This window comes from Eriocheir sinensis, unplaced genomic scaffold, assembly GCF_024679095.1.
Source record: "Eriocheir sinensis breed Jianghai 21 unplaced genomic scaffold, ASM2467909v1 Scaffold380, whole genome shotgun sequence".
NCBI classification, from domain to species: domain Eukaryota; kingdom Metazoa; phylum Arthropoda; class Malacostraca; order Decapoda; family Varunidae; genus Eriocheir; species Eriocheir sinensis.
Window position 1 is genome coordinate 165,618 of NW_026111699.1, and position 22,589 is coordinate 188,206.

The window sequence follows — 22,589 nt, forward strand, 5'->3', positions numbered from 1 at the left end:
GGTAATGTTGTGTGATATGTTCCTCTCCAGGTAATGTTGTGATATGTTCCCTCTCCAGGTAATGTTGTGTGATATGTTCTTTCCAGGTAATGTTGTGTGATATGTTCCTCTCCAGGTAATGTTGTGTGATATGTTCCCTCCAGGTAATGTTGTGTGATATGTTCCCTTTCCAGGTAATGTTGTGTGATATGTTCCTCCAGGTAATGTTGTGTGATATGTTCCTCTCCAGGTAATGTTGTGTGATATGTTCCTCTCCAGGTAATGTTGTGTGATATGTTCCTCTCCAGGTAATGTTGTGTGATATGTTCCTCTCCAGGTAATGTTGTGTGATATGTTCCTCTCCAGGTAATGTTGTGTGATATGTTCTCTCCAGGTAATGTTGTGTGATATGTTCCTCTCCAGGTAATGTTGTGTGATATGTTCCTCTCCAGGTAATGTTGTGTGATATGTTTCCTCTCCAGGTAATGTTGTGTGATATGTTCCTCTCCAGGTAATGTTGTGTGATATGTTCCTTTCCAGGTAATGTTGTGTGATATGTTCCTCCAGGTAATGTTGTGTGATATGTTCCTCTCCAGGTAATGTTGTGTGATATGTTCCTCTCCAGGTAATGTTGTGTGATATGTTCTCTCCAGGTAATGTTGTGTGATATGTTCCTCTCCAGGTAATGTTGTGTGATATGTTCCCTCTCCAGGTAATGTTGTGTGATATGTTCTTCCAGGTAATGTTGTGATATGTTCCTCTCCAGGTAATGTTGTGTGATATGTTCCTTTCCAGGTAATGTTGTGTGATATGTTCTCTCCAGGTAATGTTGTGTGATATGTTCCCTCCAGGTAATGTTGTGTGATATGTTCCTCTCCAGGTAATGTTGTGTGATATGTTCCTCTCCAGGTAATGTTGTGTGATATGTTCCTCCAGGTAATGTTGTGTGATATGTTCCTTTCCAGGTAATGTTGTGTGATATGTTCTCTCCAGGTAATGTTGTGTGATATGTTCCTTCCAGGTAATGTTGTGTGATATGTTCCTCCAGGTAATGTTGTGTGATATGTTCCTCTCCAGGTAATGTTGTGTGATATGTTCCTTTCCAGGTAATGTTGTGTGATATGTTCCTTTCCAGGTAATGTTGTGTGATATGTTCCTCTCCAGGTAATGTTGTGTGATATGTTCCCTTTCCAGGTAATGTTGTGTGATATGTTCCTCTCCAGGTAATGTTGTGTGATATGTTCCCTTCCAGGTAATGTTGTGTGATATGTTCCTCTCCAGGTAATGTTGTGTGATATGTTCCTCTCCAGGTAATGTTGTGTGATATGTTCCTTTCCAGGTAATGTTGTGATATGTTCTCTCCAGGTAATGTTGTGTGATATGTTCCTCTCCAGGTAATGTTGTGTGATATGTTCCTCCAGGTAATGTTGTGTGATATGTTCCTCTCCAGGTAATGTTGTGTGATATGTTTCTCTCCAGGTAATGTTGTGTGATATGTTCCCTCCAGGTAATGTTGTGTGATATGTTCCTCTCCAGGTAATGTTGTGTGATATGTTCCTTTCCAGGTAATGTTGTGTGATATGTTCCTTTCCAGGTAATGTTGTGTGATATGTTCTCTCCAGGTAATGTTGTGTGATATGTTTCCTTTCCAGGTAATGTTGTGATATGTTTCTTCTCCAGGTAATGTTGTGTGATATGTTTCTTCTCCAGGTAATGTTGTGTGATATGTTTCCTTTCCAGGTAATGTTGTGTGATATGTTTCTTCTCCAGGTAATGTTGTGTGATATGTTTCCTTTCCAGGTAATGTTGTGTGATATGTTTCCTTTCCAGGTAATGTTGTGTGATATGTTTCCTCTCCAGGTAATGTTGTGTGATATGTTCCCTCTCCAGGTAATGTTGTGTGATATGTTTCCTTTCCAGGTAATGTTGTGTGATATGTTTCCTCTCCAGGTAATGTTGTATGATATGTTTCCTCCCCAGGTAATGTTGTGTGATATGTTTCCTCTCCAGGTAATGTTGTGTGATATGTTTCTTCTCCAGGTAATGTTGTATGATATGTTTCCAGGTAATGTTGTGTGATATGTTTCCAGGTAATGTTGTGTGATATGTTTCCAGGTAATGTTGTGTGATATGTTTCCAGGTAATGTTGTATGATATGTTTCCAGGTAATGTTGTGTGATATGTTTCCAGGTAATGTTGTGTGATATGTTCCTCCAGGTAATGTTGTGTGATATGTTTCCTCTCCAGGTAATGTTGTGTGATATGTTCCTCTCCAGGTAATGTTGTGTGATATGTTCCCTCCAGGTAATGTTGTGTGATATGTTACCTTTCCAGGTAATGTTGTGTGATATGTTCCCTCTCCAGGTAATGTTGTGATATGTTTCTCCAGGTAATGTTGTGTGATATGTTTCTCTCCAGGTAATGTTGTGTGATATGTTTCTCCAGGTAATGTTGTGTGATATGTTCCTCTCCAGGTAATGTTGTGTGATATGTTTCCTCTCCAGGTAATGTTGTGTGATATGTTCCTCTCCAGGTAATGTTGTGTGATATGTTCCTCTCCAGGTAATGTTGTGTGATATGTTCCTTTCCAGGTAATGTTGTGTGATATGTTCCTCTCCAGGTAATGTTGTGTGATATGTTCCTCTCCAGGTAATGTTGTGTGATATGTTCCTCTCCAGGTAATGTTGTGTGATATGTTCCTCCAGGTAATGTTGTGTGATATGTTTCTTTCCAGGTAATGTTGTGTGATATGTTCCTCTCCAGGTAATGTTGTGTGATATGTTCTCTCCAGGTAATGTTGTGTGATATGTTTTTCCAGGTAATGTTGTGTGATATGTTCTTTCCAGGTAATGTTGTGTGATATGTTCCTTTCCAGGTAATGTTGTGTGATATGTTCCTTTCCAGGTAATGTTGTGTGATATGTTCTCTCCAGGTAATGTTGTGTGATATGTTCCCTTTCCAGGTAATGTTGTGTGATATGTTCCTTTCCAGGTAATGTTGTGTGATATGTTCCTCTCCAGGTAATGTTGTGTGATATGTTCCTCTCCAGGTAATGTTGTGTGATATGTTCCTTTCCAGGTAATGTTGTGATATGTTCCTTTCCAGGTAATGTTGTGATATGTTCCTTTCCAGGTAATGTTGTGTGATATGTTCCCTTTCCAGGTAATGTTGTGTGATATGTTCCTCTCCAGGTAATGTTGTGTGATATGTTCCTCCAGGTAATGTTGTGTGATATGTTCTTCCAGGTAATGTTGTGTGATATGTTCCTCTCCAGGTAATGTTGTGTGATATGTTCCTTTCCAGGTAATGGTGTGTGATATGCTTCCTTTCCAGGTAATGTTGTGTGATATGTTCCCTAACCAGGTAATGTTGTGTGATATGTTACCTTTCCAGGTAATGTTGTGTGATATGTTTCCTTTCCAGGTAATGTTGTGTGATATGTTCCCTTACCAGGTAATGTTGTGTGATATGTTCCCTCTCCAGGTAATGTTGTGTGATATGTTCCCTCTCCAGGTAATGTTGTGTGATATGTTCCCTTACCAGGTAATGTTGTGTGATATGTTTCCTTTCCAGGTAATGTTGTGTGATATGTTCCCTTACCAGGTAATGTTGTGTGATATGTTTCCTTTCCAGGTAATGTTGTGTGATGTGTTCCCTTACCAGGTAATGTTGTGTTATATGTTCCCTCTCCAGGTAATGTTGTGTGATATGTTCCCTCTCCAGGTAATGTTGTGTGATATGTTCCCTCTCCAGGTAATGTTGTGATATGTTCCTTTCCAGGTAATGTTGTGTGATATGTTCCTTTCCAGGTAATGTTGTGTGATATGTTTCCTTTCAGGTAATGTTGTGTGATATGTTCCCTTTCCAGGTAATGTTGTGTGATATGTTCCTTTCCAGGTAATGTTGTGTGATATGTTCCCTTTCCAGGTAATGTTGTGTGATATGTTCCCTTTCCAGGTAATGTTGTGTGATATGTTCCCTTTCCAGGTAATGTTGTGTGATATGTTCCCTTTCCAGGTAATGTTGTGTGATATGTTTCCTCTCCAGGTAATGTGGTGTGATATGTTCGCTTTCCAGGTAATGTTGTGTGATATGTTTCCTTTCCAGGTAATGTTGTGTGATATGTTCCCTCTCCAGGTAATGTTGTGTGATATGTTCCCTTTCCAGGTAATGTTGTGTGATATGTTCCCTTTCCAGGTAATGTTGTGTGATATGTGTCCAGGTAATGTTGTGTGATATGTTCCTCTAGGTAATTTTGTGTGATATGTTCCCTCCAGGTAATGTTGTGTGATATGTTCCCTTTCCAGGTAATGTTGTGTTATATGTTTCCATTCTGGTAATGTTGTGTGATATGTTCCCTCTCCAGGTAATGTTGTGTGATATGTTCCCTCTCCAGGTAATGTTGTGTGATATGTTCCCTCTCCAGGTAATGTTGTGTGATATGTTCCATTTCCATGTAATGTTGTGTGATATGTTCCCTTTCCAGGTAATGTTGTGTGATATGTTCCCTTTCCAGGTAATGTTGTGTGATATGTTCCCTCTCCAGGTAATGTTGTGTGATATGTTTCCTTTCCAGGTAATGTTGTGTGATATGTTCCCTCTCCAGGTAATGTTGTGTGATATGTTCCCTTTCCAGGTAATGTTGTGTGATATGTTTCCTTTCCAGGTAATGTTGTGTGATATGTTCCCTTTCCAGGTAATGTTGTGTGATATGTTCCCTTTCCAGGTAATGTTGTGTGATATGTTCCCTTTCCAGGTAATGTTGTGTGATATTTTCCCTTTCCAGGTAATGTTGTGTGATATGTTCCCTTTCCAGGTAATGTTGTGTGATATGTTCCCTTTCCAGGTAATGTTGTGTGATATGTTCCCTTTCCAGGTAATGTTGTGTGATATGTTCCCTTTCCAGGTAATGTTGTGTGATATGTTCCCTCTCCAGGTAATGTTGTGTGATATGTTCCATTTCCAGGTAATGTTGTGTGATATGTTCCCTTTCCAGGTAATGTTGTGTGATATGTTCCCTTTCCAGGTAATGTTGTGTGATATGTTCCCTTTCCAGGTAATGTTGTGTGATATGTTCACTCTCCAGGTAATGTTGTGTGATATGTTCCCTTTCCAGGTAATGTTGTGTGATATGTTCCCTTTCCATGTAATGTTGTGTGATATGTTCCCTCTCAAGGTAATTTTGTGGGATATGTTCATTCTCCAGGTAATGTTGTGTGATATGTTCCCTTAAAGGTAATGTTGTGTGATATGTTCCCTCTCCAGGTAATGTTGTGTGATATGTTCCCTCTCCAGGTAATGTTGTGTGATATGTTCCCTCTCCAGGTAATGTTGTGTGATATGTTCCCTCTCCAGGTAATGTTGTGTGATATAATCCCTCTTTCGGTAATGTTGTGTGATATGTTCCTTTCCAGGTAATGGTGTGTGATATGATCCCTTTCCTGGTATTGTTGTGCGATATGTATCTTTACTAGGTAATGTTGTGTGATATGTTATCTCTCCAGGTAATGTTGTGTGATATGTTCCCTCTCCAGGTAATGTTGTGTGATATGTTCCATTTCCAGGTAATGTTGTGTGATATGTTCCCTCTCCAGGTAATGTTGTGTGATATGTTCCCTCTCCAGGTAATGTTGTGTGATATGTTACCTCTCCAGGTAATGTTGTGTGATATGTTACCTCTCCAGGTAATGTTGTGATATGTTCCTCTCCAGGTAATGTTGTGTGATATATTCCCTCTCCAAGTAATGTTGTGTGATATGTTCCCTCTACAGGTAATGTTGTGTGATATGTTCCCTCTCCAGGTAATGTTGTGTGATATGTTCCCTCTCCAGGTAATGTTGTGTGATATGTTCCTCTCCAGGTAATGTTGTGTGATATGTTCCCTCTACAGGTAATGTTGTGTGATATGTTCCCTCTCCAGGTAATGTTGTGTGATATGTTTCCTCTCCAGGTAATGTTGTGTGATATGTTCCCTTACCAGGTAATGTTGTGTGATATGTTCCCTCTCCAGGTAATGTTGTGTGATATGTTCCCTCTCCAGGTAATGTTGTGTGATATGTTCCCTCTCCAGGTAATGTTGTGTGATATGTTTCCTCTCCAGGTAATGTTGTGTGATATGTTCCCTCTCCAGGTAATGTTGTGTGATATGTTCCCTTTCCAGGTAATGTTGTGTGATATGTTCCCTCTCCAGGTAATGTTGTGTGATATGTTCCCTCTCCAGGTAATGTTGTGTGATATGTTCCTTTCCAGGTAATGTTGTGTGATATGTTACCTCTCAAGGTAATGTTGTGTGATATGTTCCCTCTCCAGGTAATGTTGTGTGATATGTTACCTCTCCAGGTAATGTTGTGTGATATGTTCCCTTTCCAGGTAATGTTGTGTGATATGTTCACTCTCCAGGTAATGTTGTGTGATATGTTCCCTCTCCAGGTAATGTTGTGTGATATGTTCCTTTCCAGGTAATGTTGTGTGATATGTTCCCTCTCCAGGTAATGTTGTGTGATATGTTCCCTTTCCAGGTAATGTTGTGTGATATGTTCCCTCTCCAGGTAATGTTGTGTGATGTTCCCTCCATGTAATGTTGTGTGATATGTTCCCTCTCCAGGTAATGTTGTGTGATATGTTTCCTTTCCAGGTAATGTTGTGTGATATGTTCCCTCTCCAGGTAATGTTGTGTGATATGTTCCCTCTCCAGGTAATGTTGTGTGATATGTTTCCTTTCCAGGTAATGTTGTGTGATATGCTTCCTCTCCAGGTAATGTTTTGTGATATATTCCCTTTCAAGGTAATGTTGTGTGATATGTTCCCTCTCCAGGTAATGTTTTGTGATATGTTTCCTTTCAAGGTAATGTTGTGTGATATATGTCCTTTCCAGGTAATGTTGTGTGATATGTTCCCTTTCCAGGTAATGTTGTGTTTTATGTTCCATTTCCAGGTAATTTTTTGCGATATGTTTCCTTCCAGGTAATGTTGTGTGATGTTTCCTCTCCAGGTAATGTTGTGTGATATGTCTCCTCTCCAGGTAATGTTGTGTGATATGTTCCTATACCAGGTAATGTTGTGTGATATGTTCCCTTTCCAGGTAATGTTGTGTGATATGCTTCCTTTCCAGGTAATGTTGTGTGATATGTTTCCTCTCCAGGTAATGTTGTGTGATATGTTTCCTCTCCAGGTAATGTTGTGTGATATGTTTCCTCTCCAGGTAATGTTGTGTGATATGTTTCCTTTCCAGGTAATGTTGTGTGATATGTTTCCTTTCCAGGTAATGTTGTGTGATATGTTTCCTCTCCAGGTAATGTTGTGTGATATGTTAACTCTCCAGGTAATGTTGTGTGATATGTTTACTATCCAGGTAATGTTGTGTGATATGTTTCCTTTCCAGGTAATGTTGTGTGATATGTTACCTCTCCAGGTAATGTTGTGTGATATGTTACCTATCCAGGTAATGTTGTGTGATATGTTACCTATCCAGGTAATGTTGTGTGATATGTTTCCTTTCCAGGTAATGTTGTGTGATATGTTTCCTTTCCAGGTAATGTTGTGTGATATGTTTCCTCTCCAGGTAATGTTGTGTGATATGTTACCTCTCCAGGTAATGTTGTGTGATATGTTCCCTATCCAGGTAATGTTGTGTGATATGTTCCCTCTCCAGGTAATGTTGTGTGATATGTTTCCTCTCCAGGTAATGTTGTGTGATATGTTTCCTTTCACGGTAATGTTGTGTGATATGTTTCCTCTCCAGGTAATGTTGTGTGATATGTTTCCTCTCCAGGTAATGTTGTGTGATATGTTTCCTCTCCAGGTAATGTTGTGTGATATGTTTCCTTTCCAGGTAATGTTGTGTGATATGTTTTCTCTCCAGGTAATGTTGTGTGATATGTTCCCTTTCCAGGTAATGTTGTGTGATATGTTCCCTTTCAAGGTAATGTTGTGTGATATGTTCCCTCTCCAGGTAATGTTGTGTGATATGTTCCCTTTCCAGGTAATGTTGTGTGATATGTTACCTCTCCAGGTAATGTTGTGTGATATGTTCCCTCTCCAGGTAATGTTGTGTGATATGTTCCCTCTCCAGGTAATGTTGTGTGATATGTTTCCTCTCCAGGTAATGTTGTGTGATATGTTTCTTCTCCAGGTAATGTTGTATGATATGTTTCCTTTCCAGGTAATGTTGTGTGATATGTTCCCTCTCCAGGTAATGTTGTGTGATATGTTCCCTTTCCAGGTAATGTTGTGTGATATGTTCCCTCTCCAGGTAATGTTGTGTGATATGTTCCCTCTCCAGGTAATGTTGTGTGATATGTTTCCTTTCCAGGTAATGTTGTGTGATATGTTCCATCTCCAGGTAATGTTGTGTGATATGTTCCCTTTCCAGGTAATGTTGTGTGATATGTTCCCTTTCCAGGTAATGTTGTGTGATATGTTCCCTTTCAAGGTAATGTTGTGTGATATGTTCCCTTTCCAGGTAATGTTGTGTGATATGTTCCCTCTCCAGGTAATGTTGTGTGATATGTTCCCTCTCCAGGTAATGTTGTGTGATATGTTCCCTTTCCAGCTAATGTTGTGTGATATATTCCCTTTCCAGGTAATGTTGTGTGATATGTTGCCTTTTCCAGGTAATGTTGTGTTATATGTTCCCTTTCCAGGTAATGTTGTGTGATATGTTTCCTTTCCAGGTAATGTTGTGTGATATGTTCCCTCTCCAGGTAATATTGTGTGATATGTTCCCTCTCCAGGTAATGTTGTGTGATATGTTCCCTCTCCAGGTAATGTTGTGTGATATGTTCCCTTTCCAGGTAATGTTGTGTGATATGTTTCTCCAGGTAATGTTGTGATATGTTTCCTCTCCAGGTAATGTTGTGTGATATGTTTCCTCTCCAGGTAATGTTGTGTGATATGTTCCCTTTCCAGGTAATGTTGTGTGATATGTTCCCTTTCCAGGTAATGTTGTGTGATATGTTCCATTTCCATGTAATGTTGTGTGATATGTTTACTCTCCAGGTAATGTTGTGTGATATGTTCCATTTCCAGGTAATGTTGTGTGATATGTTCCCTTTCCAGGTAATGTTGTGTGATATGTTCCCTTTCCAGGTAATGTTGTGTGATATGTTCCCTAACCAGGTAATGTTGTGTGATATGTTCCATCTCCAGGTAATGTTGTGTGATATGTTCCCTCTCCAGGTAATGTTGTGTGATATGTTTCCTTTCCAGGTAATGTTGTGTGATATGTTCCCTCTCCAGGTAATGTTGTGTGATATGTTCCCTCTCCAGGTAATGTTGTGTGATATGTTTCCTTTCCAGGTAATGTTGTGTGATATGTTCCCTCTCCAGGTAATGTTGTGTGATATGTTCCCTTTCAAGGTAATGTTGTGTGATATTTTAACTCTCCGGGTAATGTTGTGTGATATGTTTCCTTTCCAGGTAATGTTGTGTGATATGTTTCCTCTCCAGGTAATGTTGTGTGATATGTTTCCTCTCCAGGTAATGTTGTGTGATATGTTTCCTCTCCAGGTAATGTTGTGTGATATGTTCCCTCTCCAGGTAATGTTGTGTGATATGTTTCCTATCCAGGTAATGTTGTGTGATATGTTTCCTTTCAAGGTAATGTTGTGTGATATGTTCCCTCTCCAGGTAATGTTGTGTGATATGTTCCCTATCCAGGTAATGTTGTGTGATATGTTGCCTCTCCAGGTAATGTTGTGTGATATGTTCCCTCTCCAGGTAATGTTGTGTGATATGTTCCCTCTCCAGGTAATGTTGTGTGATATGTTCCCTCTCCAGGTAATGTTGTGTGATATGTTCCCTCTCCAGGTAATGTTGTGTGATATGTTTCCTCTCCAGATAAAGTTGTGTGATATGTTTCATCTCAAGGTAATGTTGGGGGATATGTTTCCTGTCCAGGTAATGTTGTGTGATATGTTCCCTCTCCAGGTAATGTTGTGTGATATGTTTCCTCTCCAGGTAATGTTGTGTGATATGTTCCCTTACCAGGTAATGTTGTGTGATATGTTCCATTTCCAGGTAATGTTGTGTGATATATTCCCTCTCTAGGTAATGTTGTGTGATATGTTCCATTTCCATGTAATGTTGTGTGATATATTCCCTCTCTAGGTAATGTTGTGTGATATGTTTACTCTCCAGGTAATGTTGTGTGATATGTTCCATTTCCATGTAATGTTGTGTGATATATTCCCTTTCCAGGTAATGTTGTGTGATATGTTCCATTTCCATGTAATGTTGTGTGATATATTCCCTTTCCAGGTAATGTTGTGTGATATGTTCCCTTTCCAGGTAATGTTGTGTGATATGTTTCATTTCCAGGTAATGTTGTGTGATATGTTCCCTTTCCAGGTAATGTTGTGTGATATGTTTCCTTTCCAGGTAATGTTGTGTGATATGTTCCTCCAGGTAATGTTGTGTGATATGTTCCTTTCCAGGTAATGTTGTGTGATATGTTCCCTTCCAGGTAATGTTGTGTGATATGTTCCTTTCCAGGTAATGTTGTGTGATATGTTCCTTTCCAGGTAATGTTGTGTGATATGTTCCTTTCCAGGTAATGTTGTGTGATATGTTCCTCTCCAGGTAATGTTGTGTGATATGTTCCTTTCCAGGTAATGTTGTGTGATATGTTCCTTTCCAGGTAATGTTGTGTGATATGTTCCTTTCCATGTAATGTTGTGTGATATGTTCCCTTCTTAGGTAATGTTGTGTGATATGTTCCTTTCCAGGTAATGTTGTGTGATATGTTCCTTTCCAGGTAATGTTGTGATATGTTCCCTTTCCAGGTAATGTTGTGTGATATGTTCCTTTCCAGGTAATGTTGTGTGATATGTTCCTTCCAGGTAATGTTGTGTGATATGTTCCCTTTCCAGGTAATGGTGTGTGTTATGTTCCCTTTCCAGGTAATGGTGTGTGATATGTTCCCTGTCCAGGTAAGATGTTGTGATATGTTCCCTCACAAGGTAATGTTGTGTGATATGTTCCTTTCCAGGTAATGTTGTGTGATATGTTCCTTTCCAGGTAATGTTGTGTGATATGTTCTCTCCAGGTAATGTTGTGTGATATGTTCACTTTCCAGGTAATGTTGTGTGATATGTTCTCTTTCCAGGTAATGTTGTGTGATATGTTCCTTCTCCAGGTAATGTTGTGTGATATGTTCCTTCTACAGGTAATGTTGTGTGATATGTTCCCTTTCCAGGTAATGTTGTGTGATATGTTCCTTCCAGGTAATGTTGTGTGATATGTTTCTCCAGGTAATGTTGTGTGATATGTTCCTCTCCAGGTAATGTTGTGTGATATGTTCCTCCAGGTAATGTTGTGTGATATGTTCCTTCCAGGTAATGTTGTGTGATATGTTCTTTCCAGGTAATGTTGTGATATGTTCTTTCCAGGTAATGTTGTGTGATATGTTCCTCTCCAGGTAATGTTGTGTGATATGTTCCTCTCCAGGTAATGTTGTGTGATATGTTCTCCAGGTAATGTTGTGTGATATGTTCCTTTCCAGGTAATGTTGTGATATGTTCCTCTCCAGGTAATGTTGTGTGATATGTTCCTCTCCAGGTAATGTTGTGTGATATGTTCCTTTCCAGGTAATGTTGTGATATGTTCTCTCCAGGTAATGTTGTGTGATATGTTCCTCTCCAGGTAATGTTGTGTGATATGTTCCTCTCCAGGTAATGTTGTGTGATATGTTCCTCTCCAGGTAATGTTGTGATATGTTCCTCTCCAGGTAATGTTGTGTGATATGTTCCTCTCCAGGTAATGTTGTGTGATATGTTCCTCTTCCAGGTAATGTTGTGTGATATGTTCCCTCCAGGTAATGTTGTGTGATATGTTCCTCTCCAGGTAATGTTGTGTGATATGTTCCTTCCAGGTAATGTTGTGTGATATGTTCTTTCCAGGTAATGTTGTGTGATATGTTCCTCTCCAGGTAATGTTGTGTGATATGTTCCCTTTCCAGGTAATGTTGTGTGATATGTTCCTCTCCAGGTAATGTTGTGTGATATGTTCCTTTCCAGGTAATGTTGTGTGATATGTTCCTCTCCAGGTAATGTTGTGTGATATGTTCCTTCCAGGTAATGTTGTGTGATATGTTCCCTTCCAGGTAATGTTGTGTGATATGTTCCTCTTCCAGGTAATGTTGTGTGATATGTTCCTCTCCAGGTAATGTTGTGATATGTTCCCTTTCCAGGTAATGTTGTGTGATATGTTCCTTTCCAGGTAATGTTGTGTGATATGTTCCTTTCCAGGTAATGTTGTGTGATATGTTCCTTCCAGGTAATGTTGTGATATGTTCCTCTCCAGGTAATGTTGTGTGATATGTTCCTTCCAGGTAATGTTGTGTGATATGTTCTCTTCCAGGTAATGTTGTGTGATATGTTCCTTCCAGGTAATGTTGTGTGATATGTTCCTCTCCAGGTAATGTTGTGTGATATGTTCCTCTCCAGGTAATGTTGTGTGATATGTTTCCCTTTCCAGGTAATGTTGTGTGATATGTTCCTCTCCAGGTAATGTTGTGTGATATGTTCCTCTCCAGGTAATGTTGTGTGATATGTTTCCTCCAGGTAATGTTGTGTGATATGTTCCTCCAGGTAATGTTGTGTGATATGTTCCTTTCCAGGTAATGTTGTGTGATATGTTCCTCTCCAGGTAATGTTGTGTGATATGTTCTCTCCAGGTAATGTTGTGTGATATGTTCCTCTCCAGGTAATGTTGTGTGATATGTTCCTCTCCAGGTAATGTTGTGTGATATGTTCCTCTTCCAGGTAATGTTGTGTGATATGTTCTCTCCAGGTAATGTTGTGTGATATGTTCCTCTTCCAGGTAATGTTGTGTGATATGTTCCTCTCAGGTAATGTTGTGTGATATGTTCCTCTCCAGGTAATGTTGTGTGATATGTTTCCTCTCCAGGTAATGTTGTATGATATGTTCCATATCCAGGTAATGTTGTGTGATATGTTCCTCTCCAGGTAATGTTGTGTGATATGTTCCTCTCCATGTAATGTTGTGTGATATGTTCCATTTCCATGTAATGTTGTGTAATATGTTTACTCTCCAGGTAATGTTGTGTGATATGTTTCCTTTCCAGGTAATGTTGTGTGATATGTTTACTCTCCAGGTAATGTTGTGTGATATGTTTCCTTTCAAGGTAATTTTGTGTGATATGTTTCCTCTCCAGGTAATGTTCTGTGATATGTTCATTCTCCAGGTAATGTTGTGTGATATGTTCCCTCTCCAGGTAATGCTGTGTGATATGTTCCCTCTCCAGGCAAAGTTCTGTGATATGTTCCCTCTCCAGGTAATGTCGTGTGATATGTTTCCTTTCCAGGTAATGTTGTGTGATATGTTTCCTTTCCAGGTAATGTTGTGTGATATGTTCTCTCCAGGTAATGTTGTGTGATATGTTCCTCTCCAGGTAATGTTGTGTGATATGTTTCCTCCAGGTAATGTGTGATAGTTTATTCTCCAGGTAATGTTGTGTGATATGTTTCCTCTCCAGGTTATGTTGTGTGATATGTTCCTCTCCAGGTAATGTTGTGTGATATGTTCCTCTCCAGGTAATGTTGTGTGATATGTTCCCTCCAGGTAATGTTGTGTGATATGTTCCTTTCCAGGTAATGTTGTGTGATATGTTTCTCTCCAGGTAATGTTGTGTGATATGTTCCTCCAGGTAATGTTGTGTGATATGTCTCTTTCCAGGTAATGTTGTGTGATATGTTTCCTCTCCAGGTAATGTTGTGTGATGTGTTCCTTTCCAGGTAATGTTGTGTGATATGTTCCTCTCCAGGTAATGTTGTGTGATATGTTCCTCTCCAGGTAATGTTGTGTGATATGTTCCTCCAGGTAATGTTGTGTGATGTGTTCCCTCTCCAGGTAATGTTCTGTGATATGTTTCCTCTCCAGGTAATGTTGTGTGATATGTTCCTCTCCAGGTAATGTTGTGTGATATGTTCCTCTCCAGGTAATGTTGTGTGATGTGTTCCCTTCCCAGGTAATGTTGTGTGATATGCTTCCTTTCCAGGTTATGTTGTGTGATGTGTTCCCTTTCCAGGTAATGTTGTGTGATATGCTTCCTTTCTAGGTAATGTTGTGTGATATGTTCCCTTCCCAGGTAATGTTGTGTGATATGTTCCTCTCCAGGTAATGTTGTGTGATATGTTCCTCCAGGTAATGTTGTGTGATATGTTCCTCTCCAGGTAATGTTGTGTGATATGTTCCTTTCCAGGTAATGTTGTGTGATATGTTCCTCTCCAGGTAATGTTGTGTGATATGTTCCTTTCCAGGTAATGTTGTGTGATATGTTCCTCTCCAGGTAATGTTGTGTGATATGTTCCATTTCCAGGTAATGTTGTGTGATATGTTCCTCTTCCAGGTAATGTTGTGTGATATGTTCCTCTCCAGGTAATGTTGTGTGATATGTTCCCTTTCCAGGTAATGTTGTGTGATATGTTCCCTCCAGGTAATGTTGTGTGATATGTTCCTTTCCAGGTAATGTTGTGTGATATGTTCCTTTCCAGGTAATGTTGTGTGATATGTTCCCTTTCCAGGTAATGTTGTGTGATATGTTCCTTTCCAGGTAATGTTGTGTGATATGTTCCTTTCCAGGTAATGTTGTGTGATATGTTCCTTTCCAGGTAATGTTGTGTGATATGTTCCTTCCAGGTAATGTTGTGTGATATGTTCTTTCCAGGTAATGTTGTGTGATATGTTTCTTTCCAGGTAATGTTGTGTGATATGTTCCTTTCCAGGTAATGTTGTGTGATATGTTCCTTTCCAGGTAATGTTGTGTGATATGTTCCTTTCCAGGTAATGTTGTGTGATATGTTCCTTTCCAGGTAATGTTGTGTGATATGTTTTCTCCAGGTAATGTTGTGTGATATGTTCCTCTCCAGGTAATGTTGTGTGATATGTTCCTTTCCAGGTAATGTTGTGTGATATGTTCCTTTCCAGGTAATGTTGTGTGATATGTTCCATTTCCAGGTAATGTTGTGTGATATGTTCTTTTCCAGGTAATGTTGTGTGATATGTTCCTCTCCAGGTAATGTTGTGTGATATGTTCCTCTCCAGGTAATGTTGTGTGATATGTTCCTCTCCAGGTAATGTTGTGTGATATGTTCCTTTCCAGGTAATGTTGTGTGATATGTTCCTCCAGGTAATGTTGTGTGATATGTTCCTTTCCAGGTAATGTTGTGTGATATGTTCCTCTCCAGGTAATGTTGTGTGATATGTTCTTTCCAGGTAATGTTGTGTGATATGTTCCTCTCCAGGTAATGTTGTGTGATATGTTCCTCTCCAGGTAATGTTGTGTGATATGTCTCTCTCCAGGTAATGTTGTGTGATATGTTCCTCTCCAGGTAATGTTATGTGATATGTTCCTTCCAGGTAATGTTGTGTGATATGTTCCTCTCCAGGTAATGTTGTGTGATATGTTTCCTTTCCAGGTAATGTTGTGTGATATGTTTCTCTCCAGGTAATGTTGTGTGATATGTTTCTCTCCAGGTAATGTTGTGTGATATGTTCCTTTCCAGGTAATGTTGTGTGATATGTTCCTCTCCAGGTAATGTTGTGTGATATGTTCCTTTCCAGGTAATGTTGTGTGATATGTTTCCTTCCAGGTAATGTTGTGTGATATGTTCCTCTCCAGGTAATGTTGTGTGATATGTTCCCTCCAGGTAATGTTGTGTGATATGTTCCTCCAGGTAATGTTGTGTGATATGTTCCTCTCCAGGTAATGTTGTGTGATATGTTCTCTCCAGGTAATGTTGTGTGATATGTTCCTCTCCAGGTAATGTTGTGTGATATGTTCCTCTCCAGGTAATGTTGTGTGATATGTTTCCTTTCAAGGTAATGTTGTGTGATATGTTCCTCCAGGTAATGTTGTGTGATATGTTCCTTTCCAGGTAATGTTGTGTGATATGTTCCTCACCAGGTAAAGTTGTGTGATATGTTAAATCCCCGGGTAATGTTGTGTGATGTTTCTTCTCCAGGTAATGTTGTGTGATATGTTTTCCAGGTAATGTTGTGTGATATGTTTACTATCCAGGTAATGTTGTGTGAAATGTTCCTCTCCAGGTAATGTTGTGTTATAAGTTTATTATCCAGGTAATGTTGTGTGATAAGTTTCCTTTCCAAATAATGTTGTGTGATATGTTTCCTCTCCAGGTAATGTTGTGTGATAAGTTTACTCTCCAGGTAATGTTGTGTGCTATGTTTCCTTTCCAGGTAATGTTGTGTGATATGTTTCCTTTCCAGGCAATGTACTGTGATATGTTCCCTTTCCAGTTAATGTTGTTGATATGTTCCTTTCAAGGTAATGTTGTTTGATATGTTCCTTTCAAGGTAATGTTATGTGATATGTTCCTTTCCAGGTAATGTTGTGTGATATGTTCCTCTCCAGGTAATGTTGTGTGATATGTTCCTCTCCAGGTAATGTTGTGTGATATGTTCCCTTTCCAGGTAATGTTGTGTGATATGTTCCTCTCCAGGTAATGTTGTGTGCTATGTTCCTCTCCAGGTAATGTTGTGTGATATGCTCCTTTCCAGGTAATGTTGTGTGATATGTTCCCTCCAGGTAATGTTGTGTGATATGTTCCTTTCCAGGTAATGTTGTGTGATATGTTCCTCTCCAGTTAATGTTGTGTGATATGTTTCCTCTCCAGGCAATGTTGTGTGATATGTTCCCTTTCCAGGTAATGTTGTGTGATATGTTCCCTTTCCAGGTAATGTTGTGTGATATGTCCCCTCTCCAGGTAATGTTGTGTGACATGTTCCCTTTCCAGGTAATGTTGTTTGATATGTTCTCTTTCCAGGTAATGTTGTTTGATATGTTCCCTCTCCAGGTAATGTTGTGTGATATGTTCCATTTCCAGGTAATGTTGTGTGATATGTTCCATTTCAAGGTAATGTTGTGTGATATGTTTCCTTTCCAGGTAATGTTATGTGCTATGTTTCCTTCCAAGGAAATGTTGTGTGATATGTTTCCTTTCAAGGTAATGTTGTGTGATATGTTCCCTTTCAAGGTAATATTTTTTGATATGTCTCCTTTCCAGGTAATGGTGTGTGATATGTTTCCTCTCAAGGTAATCTTGTTTGATATGTTTCCTCTCCAGGTAATGTTGTGTGATGTTCCCTCTCCAGGTAATGTTGTGTTATATGTTTCTTTTCCAGGTAATGTTGTGTGATATGTTTCCAGGTAATGTTATGTGATATGTTTCCAGGTAATGTCGTGTGATATGTGTCCAGGTAATGTCGTGTGATATGTTTCCAGGTAATGTCGTGTGATATGTTTCTAGGTAATGTCGTGTGATATGTTTCCAGGTAATATCGTGTGATATGTTTCCAGGTAATGTTGTATGATATGTTTCCAGGTAATGGCGTGTGATATGTTTCCAGGTAATGTCGTGTGATATGTTTTCAGGTAATGTTGTGTGATATGTTTCCAGGTAATGTCGTGTGATATGTTTCCAGGTAATGTTGTGTGATATGTTTCCAGGTTATGTCATGTGATATGTTTCCAGGTAATGTCGTGTTATATGTTGCCAGGTAATGTCCTGTGATATGTTTCCAGGTAATGTCGTGTGATATGTTTCTAGGTAATGTCGTGTTTTATGTTTCCAGGTAATGTCGTGTGATATGTTTCCAGGTAATGTTGTGTGATATGTTTCCAGGTAATGTCGTGTTATATGTTTCCAGGTAATGTCGTGTTATATGTTTCCAGGTAATGTCGTGTGATATGTTTCCAGGTAATGTTGTGTGATATGTTTCCAGGTAATGTCGTGTGATATGTTTCCAGGTTATGTCGTGTGATATGTGTCCAGGTAATGTCGTGTGATATGTTTCCAGGTAATGTCGTGTGATATGTTTCCAGGTAATGTCGTGTGATATGTTTCCACGTAATGTCATATGATTTGTTTCCAGTTAATGTCGTGTGATATGTTTCAGTATAATGTCTGATATGTTTCCAGGTTATGTCGTGTGATATGTTTCCAGGTAATGTCGTGTGATATGTTTCCAGGTAATGTCGTGTGATATGTTTCCAGGTAATGTCGTGTGATATGTTTCCAGGTAATGTCGTGTGATATGTTTCCAGGTAATGTCATGTGATATGCTTCCAGGTAATGTCGTGTGATATGTTTCCACGTAATGTCGTATTATATGTTTCCAGGTAATGTCGTGTGATATGTTTCCAGGTAATGTCGTGTGATATGTTTCCAGGTAATGTTGTGTGATATGTTTCCAGGTAATGTCGTGTGATATGTTTCCAGGTAATGTTGTGTGATATGTTTCCACGTAATGTCGTGTGATATGTTTCCAGGTAATGTCGTGTGATATGTTTCCAGGTAATGTTGTGTGATATGTTTCCACGTTATGTCGTGTGATATGTTTCCAGGTAATGTTGTGTGATATGTTTCCACGTTATGTCGTGTGATATGTTTCCAGGTAATGTTGTGTGATATGTTTCCACGTTATGTCGTGTGATATGTTTCCAGGTAATGTCGTGTGATATGTTTCCAGGTAATGTCATATGATATGTTTCCACGTAATGTCGTGTGATATGTTTCCAGGTAATGTTGTGTGATATGTTTCCAGGTAATGTTGTGTGATATGTTTCCAGGTAATGTTGTGTGATATGTTTCCAGGTAATGTTGTGTGATATGTTTCCAGGTTATGTCGTGTGATATGTTTCCAGGTAATGTTGTGTGATATGTTTCCAGGTAATGTCGTGTTATATGTTTCCAGGTAATGTCGTGTGATATGTTTCCACGTAATGTTGTGTGATATGTTTCCTGGTAATGTCGTGTGATATGTTTCCAGGTAATGTCGTGTGATATGTTTCCAGATAACGTTGTGTGATATGTTTCCAGGTAATGTCGTGTGATATGTTTCCAGGTAATGTCGTATGATATGCAGTGTTGGCCACGGTTCTTCTAACCCGCTAACCGCTGATTAGCGAGGCAAGTTTTTTTCATTAGGTGATTAAATTTTTTGTTAACTTTGTAAAGTGTTAGTGAACCAATTAGCTTCCCCTGAATATAGTTTCTCGTTCGCCAACTTTAAGTCCACTAAAAAAATCATACAGGTTTGGGGGCAGACACAGCACCAGCTGACCCACATGGCGCAATAATTCCAGGGCTTCCACTTTTGGGTAAATTAATCATTAAAATAGGGTAATTGGACGCTTATTAGTGAAATCTATTGTCTAAGATACAACTCATTGAAATTTCAGTTCACTAGGTCTGTTTTTAAGGATTTTAGAGCCAAAATACTAAACCGAAGATAAATCCATATACAGTAAAATAGCGGTTAGCGGTTAGCGTTAGCTTCCACTAATTTCTTTATTGGTTTAGCGGTTTAGCATATGCGAAGTTAATATTATGGTCAGTGGATCACCAGTTAGCGAAGCTAACTTTTTGGTTAGCGGTGCCCACCACTGCTGGACACACTGCCGCTTCCAACACGTTGCAGCGTCTACTCTGTGACTGTTGAGTAGTGTACTCCGTAGAGTGCCCAACGCTGTCTGCTACTCCAGCTGAGCAGTGGACTGTTTTAGGCTACTACTCAGAAGGCTGCACTGTATCAACTGTGTTGCCTACTGTAGAATGCTACGTACAACTCACAGGGGTACTTTGTAGGCCACTTACAGGGCACTCTGGCTACTCAGACGAATGGCTGAGGAAAAGGAGGAGGAGGAGGAGGAGGAGGAGGAGGGTGGCCAGGATGAATGTGAGAGTGGCGGCACGCGTGTGGCATGCGGCGGCCGGCCAGGCCAGTGTGGCTGTGTGCGGGTTGGCAGGTGGACACGGGCAGTGCGCACACTGCCGCGCCGCGCCGCGCCTCGCCACACATGCAGCTGTTGGGGCAGGAGCCTGGCGGGGCTCGTGGCGGGGCCGCCCACACTGGTGCTCGTGGGCCTCGACTCGTCGGGCAAGACCACGGCGCTGCTGCGGCTCAAGTACGGCCACTACGTGAACACCGTGCCCACCGTCGGCTTCAACTGCGAATGTTTGCGGGGCGGCGGTTGCTCCTGGGTGGCATGGGACGTGGGCGGCGATGATCGCGTGCGAACCCTTTGGCGCGCCTACACGCGCGGCGCCGACGCGGTGCTGTTCGTGGTGGATGCCAGCAGCGGCGAGGAGCGGCTGGAGGAGGCGCGCCACGAGTTGCACGTCCTGGTGCGCCGGCAAGCGGCACAGAGCGCCGCGCTGCGCCGCTCACGGCCGCCGCTGCTGGTGCTGGCCAACAAACAGGATATGCCGGGGGCCAGAACGCCCGCCGCCATGGCTGACGCCCTCGGCCTGCACGACCTGCCGCCCGCCCAGCCCTGGGGCCTTGCACCCGCCTGTGCCGTCACCGGCGAGGGTCTGCCCGAGGCCAATGACCTCCTGCGCCGCCTCCTCCTCAAGGCACGCCGGGCCTCGCTCTCACGGGGCTGACTTGCGGGTCACCCTATGCTCCCCGCCGCCCCCACCTCCTTCAGTTTATCCCTGCCCAGCCCCGCACCAAACCCCTGGACCCCCGAGGCGTGAGGCGATGGAGCCCGAGTACTCGTATGGGGACAGGCGGGGAACTACAGACAACTGAGTGCCACTGGTGGCTGACGTATGTGATAATGTGTGTGTATGTATGTGTGTGTGTGTGTGTGTGTGTGTGTGTGTGTGTGTGTGTGTGTGTGTGAAGCGTGCATGCAGTGTTTGAAGGGGTGTATTTATAATATTTATTGTGCAATAGCCAGAAACGTCACACATACACAAGCACGTAGCCCGTACCCAGAGATCCGTCACTTGTGAGTCGCTCATCCGGGAAAAGTAATAGTTGGCAATCGTGAGACTATTGTGTGATCAGACCATTACACACACACACACACACACACACACACACACACACACACACACACACACACACACACACACACACACACACACATATACACACACCGCTCCGGTAGCTCAATCGGTTAGAGCGCGGCGCTGCAAGGCTTCAAGGTCAAACAGGCGGCGGTTCGAGCCCCGCTCAGGCCGGATTCTTTCCGTTGACTAGGAGTGGTTACTGTCCCCCCTTGACCAAGGGGGATGGGGTGTGTGGTGTGTGAGGTCCTGGCAGTACCCAGAGATCGACGATAATGAGCATGCACTTCCTCGTGTCGGGAGGGTACCTGCTGGCGAAAGCGAGTCCAACTCGTGATCAGGCCTTGGTGAATTACACACACACACACACACACACACACACACACACACACACACACACACACACAACAGGCTCTGGTCAGTGTTACATGTAGTACAACTGTATTATACGTACGTGCATCCCTTGAGACAAATGTATATGTAAATAGCCGTATTTATAAAGATGTAGGAAATATATTTTGTTATACTGTTGAAACTATGTGGAAGTATTATTATCTTTACCACTCTTCTATCGATCTACGTTGGACGCGCACAGAAACTAATTGTCTCCTTTCATCATTATAGGACAAAACCAGGCACGGAAAAAAGACGAGAAAAACAAGAACAACAGCACCATAAAAAATACGAGTAGAAAGGAAGAACCAGATTAAGAACTAGAAAAAGATCAAGAACACGAATAACTAGAAGAACCAGCAGATCAAGAACAGGAGGAAGAACAAGAACCAGTAAAAATAGGAGGAAAAAAAACACAGACGGAGAAAGTGAACGTAAACAACATTACAAAGAGCAGTATATTAAAACTAACCGCGTGACCTGCTATGCCTCCTGACCCTCCCTGACCTGACCTGACCTCTTGTTTACCGTGACCTCTGACCGCTCGTGACCCTTTATGACCCCCGCTGTCCCCACCAAAACAACCGAGCAGAGAGGATTCAGAGAGCTTCAAAACATCTATTGACCCTCTTGGTAAAGTAACACGCAAACAGGTGATGTGGTGGTGGTGGTGGTAGTAGTAGTAGTAGTAGTAGTAGTAGTAGTAGTAGTTGAAGTAGTAGTTGAAGTGATAATAGATGTAGTTGTTACTGTTGTTGTTGTAATAGTAGTAGTAGAAGTAGTCCCCCAAGACTGGGTGGGATGGGGATCACCAACCCTGAGAAGCTGGCAGATAAGGAGAACCAAAACTCCATCAGCCTTACCAGGTCACTCATCAACAGGATCATCGCTCAGGAGGCAGAAATAAGAGATATTAAAAGAAAAATCTCAGAAGAAAGACAACAGGCCCAAAAAGACGAGCTGGACCGTCTTACACACCACCTGTCCACATAAATGGGTAGAAAATACACACAGCACAGGAGGCAGGCGCCTCTAGCTGGCTAACGTCATTAACAATCAGAGGAAAGGGCTTCAGCCTCAACAAACAAGAATTTGTCGACGCCATTGCTCTGAGATATGGCTGGCCGATTGAGGGACTGCCTGATCTCTGTGCATGTGGATCACCAAATGATGTCACCCACACCATGACATGTAAAAAAGGAGGCTTTGTCTGTATTCGACACGATGACGTGAGGGATCTGACAGCCAGCATGCTCGGGGAGGTGTGCCAAGACGTCACTACCGAGCCGGCACTGCTTCCCCTGGACGGCGAACACCTTCGGTACAGGACAGCCAATACTTCACAGGAGGCACGGGTTGATGTAAGTGCCCGCGGAT

General features: G+C 41.3%; 1 protein-coding gene across 1 annotated transcript; it reads left to right on the forward strand.

Annotated features, from left to right (window-relative positions):
* The first annotated feature begins 19,239 nt into the window (after positions 1-19,239).
* LOC126992003 (ADP-ribosylation factor-like protein 4C) lies at positions 19,240-20,909 on the forward strand. Its single transcript, XM_050850671.1, has one exon. The coding sequence runs from the start codon at positions 19,641-19,643 to the stop codon at positions 20,406-20,408; it is 768 nt and encodes a 255-aa protein (XP_050706628.1). The 5' UTR covers positions 19,240-19,640; the 3' UTR covers positions 20,409-20,909.
* Positions 20,910-22,589: the final 1,680 nt, after the last annotated feature.

Bases quoted from the DNA above. Each gene is read 5' to 3' on its own strand.
- LOC126992003 (XM_050850671.1), top strand. From the start codon at position 19,641: ATGGCTGAGGAAAAGGAGGAGGAGGAGGAGGAGGAGGAGGAGGGTGGC.